At 39.4% G+C, this 7,312-nt stretch overlaps 1 protein-coding gene across 3 annotated transcripts; it reads right to left on the bottom strand.

The window, feature by feature from the left end:
• Nucleotides 1-150: 150 nt before the first annotated feature.
• On the bottom strand, nucleotides 151-6,757 carry ankef1a (ankyrin repeat and EF-hand domain containing 1a). 3 transcript variants are annotated; one of them, XM_088286515.1, is made up of 10 exons: nucleotides 6,611-6,757; nucleotides 5,081-5,316; nucleotides 4,785-4,946; nucleotides 3,890-4,089; nucleotides 2,955-3,104; nucleotides 2,719-2,842; nucleotides 1,239-2,043; nucleotides 673-899; nucleotides 413-528; nucleotides 151-313 (listed from the first exon to the last, which is right to left on the bottom strand). In XM_088286515.1, the coding sequence occupies exons 2-10, from the start codon at nucleotides 5,268-5,270 to the stop codon at nucleotides 308-310; spliced, it is 1,980 nt and encodes a 659-aa protein (XP_088142641.1). In that variant the 5' UTR covers nucleotides 5,271-5,316; nucleotides 6,611-6,757; the 3' UTR covers nucleotides 151-307. The 3 variants fall into 3 exon arrangements, with proteins under 3 accessions (XP_088142641.1, XP_088142642.1, XP_088142643.1); XM_088286516.1 differs by lacking the exon at nucleotides 6,611-6,757 and adding an exon at nucleotides 5,388-5,454; XM_088286517.1 differs by lacking the exon at nucleotides 6,611-6,757 and having other exon boundaries at nucleotides 1,239-1,557; nucleotides 1,690-2,043; nucleotides 5,081-5,448.
• Between the last annotated feature and the right edge of the window lie 555 nt (nucleotides 6,758-7,312).

The raw sequence follows: 7,312 nt of genomic DNA, 5'->3' as shown, positions 1-7,312 counted from the left end.
AGAAGAATAGTATTAAAAATCATCAGATTTTAAGCAATGCACATTTTAGTGCAATCGGGCTGTTTGTAAAATGATAATCCACTTCACTTATAATTGCCGTACTAATTCTAGATAACCTGGTCCCAATAGCCGAGACGTTAGTTGAGGTGATTTCCTGTAAAAATGTATGTTTATTTCATTTCGAGGCAAATTCTGCTGAAGTAAATGTATTGCATAACACATAGCCCCCAGTGGACCAAGGCGAAGAAAGAGATCAAAAAGGGAAACGCAGTTGACAGAATGAGCTCCAAGAATGGCAGATGTAGAGTTATTTCTGTCACACAAACAGAAAACAAACAAAATATTGTAAGTTTTTAACACTGTCACTTCAGATGTGAGGTTAAGAGTTCAACAGTACAAGGACAAAGGGTACCTTTCCTTTCCCCTTTCCTTTGTTTTTTGGTTTGGGCATGGATTCAAACTTGTCTTTGACCAACTGATATATGGCACCGTCACCAAATGCAGTGGCTACGTCGAGGCAGTTTTGTTCTAAAAGGGAAAGAAAAGTTAACACTGGCATAATTCCCTTTTAATGGTTGCAAAATGCCAGTCAACTGTTTAAAAACAATCATATCGCATGATGACAATGCTCAATTCTCACTCTATGATCGTGATTTATGACATGAGTTTTACCTTTCTTGTTCTCCATTAAGACATTGGCACCGGCCGTAAAGAAGAACTCAACACAGGAGAGGTGAGTGCTCTCGATGGCCACCATGAGGGGTGTCATCCCGGTGATGGTCTGAGCGTCAATGTTGGCGCCGGCCTCCAGCAAAAGTGCCAATATTTCCACATTGCCGGCTTGAGCAGCATGGTGAAGCGGCGTCCAGCAGAATTGGTCACAAAGATCCACCGTCGCGCTGTTTGGAACGCAATGTTCTTAATATAAGGTCTGTACAACACGTTTGAAAATGATCACCTCTTATCAGCATCTCAAGTCACACATCACTAAAAGGTGTATTTGTTTAGTTCATTTTAGATTTAGATTTAGATTTATGGCAGTTAGGAACGTTAAAATGTAGCTTAAATCATGCTATATATTTAAAAATAGATCGATCTTATCGCAGATGAATTTGGTTGCCAGCCAATCGCAGGACATATAAAGACAAATCACCGTTCAATTTAGAGTCTTCAATTAACTCAATCTCGACAAGCTGGTCACTCGGTGATGGTAATGAAAAAGGACGGCTGTTCCTCACCTCTTTTCAATGAGGTACTTGGTCACCTCGTAGTTTCCGATGGAGCAGGCCACCATCAAGGGGGTCTTGTAAAACGGATCTTGAACATCCACAGGAATTCGTTGACTAAAAGCCAGTTCCAGAGCCTCGATATCGCCGTTCTTTACCAGGTAGTTGATATTGATGTAGATCTTGTCTGGCTTCTCTGTGTACCACGCAGTGTCATCCTCGACAGGATGTTCTGATGGAAGATCTTGGTCCAGTTGTCGGGTGTCTGCGGTATTGTAGGTCTCCATCATGTATTCCGGTGGGCCTCCATCCTCTCGCCGGGGTTTGAACTCTGGTGGGAGGGTACAAATTGGCATAGGAAGGACAAATTTGGGCTTCTTCTTTCCCTTTCCTCCTTTCCTCTCCTTTTTCTTCTTGGGGATGTAGGAGAGGAGGAGGTACGGTTTCTTGATGTAACTGGTACCTTTGATGAAGTCATTCACGTTTATCGTAGGATCTCTTCCAATCCCATGGAATGAGATGACTAACTCGATCTGCTCTTGGGTAACCGGAGCACCTAATGATGTTAGAACAGTGGCAAATTTTTCCGTGGAAACCTTTTCGCTATCAAAGGCTTGCAGCAGTTCACGCTCGTATTCGTTGGACCAGTCATGAAGGGTCAGAGCCCACAAGTCTGTCAAGACTGTCTCGTCTGTGTTCTCTTTTCCCCGCTGTTGCTCAGCTTTCCTCAACTCCTTGACAGCCGCTTTGTGACCAGCATCTTTAGCAATCTGACGCGGAAGTAAACCGCCACAGTTCTTTACTTTGGCGTTGCAACCTGAACAGAAAGTCCAGCGGTTATAATGTGATTTTATATTTACAGTGAAAGACCAACAACAATAGGGCTTAACAATTCATCTAATTCATATCAATATGGTAGAATATAATTTTCAAATTCTAAAGACTGTAGTTTTGAAAAAAAAAAAAATGTTTCAGTCGGTCGTTAAACTTTAAGTACTGTAGGGCATTTTACTCATTCGACAGGCTGGGAACCCATTTGTCATTCGTCATTTTTTTCCAAGACAAACCAAAATGTAATCAATTGGTCAGTCCATCAGTCAGTCCATTATTTTCTCTCAGTCTCGAATGGAAGTTGATATATAAACTGTCTTTAGTAGGAATCCAAGGCTCACTTTGGTTCACCAAACTTATAACACCAAAGCATCCATGTGTAACAAGTGTAAATATAATTCTAATAAATATAATTATAATATTACGATTATATATATATATATATATATATATATATATATACACACACACATATATATATATATATATATGTTATAAAAAATATTTTTTCAATAGGGAAATGAAAAAAAAATAACATTAAATTACAATATTGAGAGTGATAAAAAAAAATCTAAAAATATTTTTCTGAATCGTTCAGCCCTAATCGACAAGAATTTAAATTGTGAAAAATATACGAAATGCGTGACATATGTCACTATACCTCTCTGAGCCAGGAACTTGCAGCAATTGACATCGCCCGTTGCAGCGGCAAAGTGGAGGGCCGTGCACTCTTCCACGTTAATCACACTCATATCTGCTGAGAACGCAGACAGCAGCACAATCACCTGGACGACGCACAACACCACATACCAACAAAAGAACAAAGTTCGCAACCAAAAAACATTTTTCCCTTCCTACAAAACCATTCTATATTAACAAGTAGAAGTAGAATTTCACCTCAAAAAAGCCTCCCATGGCAGCGTAGTGCACCGCTGACATGCGTTTCTGGTCCAGGGCGTTGGGGTTTCCCCCCCTTTTTAGAATGTCTTTGACAAGCTCCAGGGATCCTGCTTTGGCAGCCTCCATCAATGCTGTCACACCTGTTTTCTAAGAATGGAAGACTGTTAATGCCAATTCAGTAAACCCCCTTGAAATCGATATCGGAGATTTTTAAGCAGGCCTTTTTATAGGTTAGTACAATACACAGGCAAGGCTGAATTTTGAGGTGAAAGATGTGGCTTCATAAATTCTTATAGAAAATGGACGGGTGGATGAATAAATTCATAAACGGTATCTTTATTCGACTTCTAGTGACAGACCAATGAAATGTGCTTCTATTAGATGATAGAGGGCACAATAAATCATTATTTAATTATAATTAAATACATTTTGCCATTTATAAGCTTCCTCCAAGTACATCCATTTTGTGTTCCAAATGAACGGGCCCTGATTTCATATTAAGTCAGTTTGAGTAAATTTAGATCATTATTATTTCAGTGTTTTTGTTCCATTCTTGTTTGGTGGTGTGCCGTGAGATATTTTTCATATATAACGGGTGTCGTTGCTCATTAAACGGAAGAGTTTACATTTACCGCAAGAGCTATGCTAATTTGTTAGCACTTCCATTATGTTAGCATTAAGATATCAGATTTTTCTTCGATTAAATTAAATGGTTTGGGTGAACAAATTGGTGTTAAAACTTTTTTTTTTTTTTTTTGCATTTTACAATAATTTGCATTAATACATTTTAGTGTGCATTTTCTCCACAACTGGAGTAGGCTAAATGCTGCCATCAACAATTAATGGTGAGTGCACAAAAAAAAAAGAAATCTGCTATCAATTATGAGTCCCATCTCTTTACCTCCCTAAACGGCATCTAACTAAATATGAACCTCATCAGTTGCGTTGGGGTCGGCCCCTTTCGCCAGCATCATGTGACACATGGGAGCGCAGTCTTTGGCATGCTGACACATCAGCTGAAAGACATGAGTCCCCTGCGACGACACATTGTTGACGTCTGCCTGGTACTCCAGCACCGTCTGCAGGCAACGTGTGTGCCGCCTGGTCGGGTAGATGCAGTAGAAGAGAACCCCTAAAGCGGTGGGAGACAGATGAACAGGTTCAGCAATTGCGTTTTCTGGCTTGGTAGGTCATGACTCACGGATGTATTGCATGTCCTATTCATGTTGTCAAACCTCCCTAGTAAGTAATAACTTTAATATTCGAACATGAGATTTTCTTCAACCTTTACAGTTCCACTGTACAAGAAAAATGGTCATTTAGTCTCAAGACAAATAGAGGACTCGGACATTCATCTTGGAGAACAGGCCTGACTATCATCTTCCTTCATTTTCATATGAGGTTCACCACTAGAGGTTGATCTGGAATTACATCTACCCGTACAATTTTGCCTGCTTTTCTGGATTTGCCTCTCATCTTCAATCTGACATTTTCCATTGACTCTTAAAGAATTAAAATCTCAGTAGTCATTAATTGCACCCATGATAGTTAAGTAATTAGTGCGATAGATTATAAATGGTCCCAAAGAAGGGCTTTCGGCTCTCTGATTGAAACTGTCTGGGTTACTGCAGCCTCATCAATATCTAAAAAGACTTGCCCTGCATTTTGATGAGCTGGACGGCCAGGCAGTACCTTCTAATAAAACTATTGATCTACCTTAAGATGGAAAATACATCACTTTAGGAAACTGATCCTTTAAAATCAAGCAGGAATTTAAATGCAGTGCAGTGATAAATCATGGTTCCACTGTTTGTGTACACGACTCACCTTTGTCTTCATTGTCTTGGATGCTCATATCAGCGTCGTGATCTGCCAACATTTTGACGATGCCATCATTACCCAGTTCAGTTGCTATCATGACCGGCGTGTGCCCCCTCTTATCCTGGATGTCAGGGTGCGCTCTCAGGGAGAGAAGAAACCTGGTCAGGTCTGAGGAAGTGTAGCAGATACAAGTTATTAATTGACAGATTACATGGATTTAGTTGATTAAAATCAATTCCGATTGCTACAAAATCAGATGGGATAATGAGCACTCTGAGACAGAGCAAGGAAGAAGTCATCACCCTGATTGTTGGCTGCGACTGCCATGTGAAGCGCCCCCGTTCCATTCTGTGGCTCTGCCAGATTAATGAGGTTTTCCACCCCGAGGTTGACCATTTTCTCAATCTGCGCCTCGTCATTTTCATGGATGTACTGCAACAAACGGTAGATCTGCAGCACCTGCAGGCGGTTGTCTACCTCCCTTCCAGTCATGATTGCGATGAACACAGACAACTGGAAATGACAAGAGGCTCAAAACCTGTAGACGAGATTAGAAATAATGAGCTATTATCAATCTATATTTCTCCAAATAAGAAAACAACATACTACATATTGTTGTTTTTTTAGGCTCCACTTTGCTTTATTAGTGTGTTAAGCAGGGTACACCCATGCCGACAAATAGGTCACCTGTAATCTAACTAGTACTATTTCTTCTTCTTTGTACACAAGTCTTAACACCCTGTGGCACTATGCTGCCTCTAACAGGTCACTCTTGGTACTACAACAAAAACCTCTGGTTTGGGGGAGAATTGTTAAATGGAAATACTATATTGTAGTGATTTTCAAAAGTTGGGTACTAGTATACGGGGGTCTCTCGTGGTTCACTTAAGAATTAAATGCTGAATGGTGTAAACTTTTTTTTTTAAAATCTGGTTGTACAGTGCAGTTGTATTTACCTTAAGTACAATACTTTATAGGTTATATTTTTAATTTAATATACTTTTGGGATTAAAACTTCATCCTAAATTTTGATTGACTCGACTAGCTATGCTACTGTATTTAAATGTCGGCTATTACGGTTGGTACTTTTTTTATTTTATTTTTTTGGAGGTGGGGCTCGGTGTTTAAAAAAAAAAAACTACAAGTGCTACCACACGACTACACCACGACGTCTTTATGTGGGCCCTCTCATTTTTTTATCGGTTAAGATTTTGAAAATCTTAACGAGCATACCCTGGTTTTGTGAGATCAGCTAATACAGCTGTGCAAATTTGGTGCTCTCAATAATGCACAATATATCATCAGTTCATATAAACGCATTACACACATCTAGAGTACATAATATAACTCAACCTCGACTAGCTGAAGTGGCACTGATCCACTTGTCTAGAAGTAAAAAGGTTACTTCATCTTATTTAGCTGCGTAATGAATGCATTTCATTGTGTTGGTACGAGGATCATTTAGAATGGTGAAATGAACACTTTAATAGAATAGTTTACTGGCTGAAAATGCATTTTTTTTGCACAGCTGCTGTTAGAGGTAGACCATGATACATTAGACGGTGACGTCATATTCATGAGCCTCTATGACACAACTGTATTCAGCTGTAATTAACAGCAAAGTGACGTCACCAACACCACGATACGAAGAAAATCCAGAGCCGTCTTGTTATTATAAGTTTACTGTAAATACGAATCGACTACCCATACCAATTAACTCACACTCGTCTGCTTGAGGCACATGCGTGTATTCAAATGGAATACATAAAAATATATCTATATGTTGGCGTGCAATTTTAACAAAGGTAAGCTTCAATCACGACTGCACTGACCTGCACTACGAACGTGCGAGTCCACTTTGCCAAAACGACCACAGTCGCCATTCGGACATTTCTTCAAAAAACGCTTCTATAACTTTAAACATGTTGTCTTCCTTCATAAATAACAAGCAGGCGGCTATCCTCATGTTTCAAACCGCTGTTTCTTTGTTTCCAAGGGTGAGGAGGCGTACCTCGGCTCCATGGCAACGAAACGTACCAAATCCCAGCAGTGCAATGTGGACGTACTATGGTCAAATGGCCATTTTACTCAAGTGGCAAAACTCTGTATTTAAGCGAAAGTACTTGTTTAAAAAAATACAACGGTAAAAAAAAGAGTTCTGATTCAACTCTTGTACTTCAGTAAAATGTTTTTGCTGTCGTTTTGGCACAATGGGAAAAAACTGCACGCAAAAAACTAAATATAACTTCTTTCAACATTTAGATTGCTACTATTTTTTTTTGTAATATATATTGCTTCTACCTTCTAAATTTTCTGACATACATATTGCTTCTACGGTATTAGTGCAATAGCGTTTCTCATGTCTTCCACCTTACATGTCCAAGCAATCTATAGGTAGGATTACAAGTTCCAAGATGATGATCAACTTACCTGCTCAAGATGTGACTTGTTTCCACTACGGTGATAGCTATAGGATCTGTCATTTATTATTCAAAACGTTAAGCACACTACTCCAATACATTGTTCCGAAGAGC

This window comes from Idiotropiscis lumnitzeri, chromosome 21 (assembly GCF_059441095.1).
Source record: "Idiotropiscis lumnitzeri isolate Australia: NSW breed Sydney's pygmy pipehorse chromosome 21, RoL_Ilum_1.0, whole genome shotgun sequence".
NCBI lineage: Eukaryota > Metazoa > Chordata > Actinopteri > Syngnathiformes > Syngnathidae > Idiotropiscis > Idiotropiscis lumnitzeri.
This window is presented reverse-complemented; position numbering and strand designations above follow the sequence as displayed.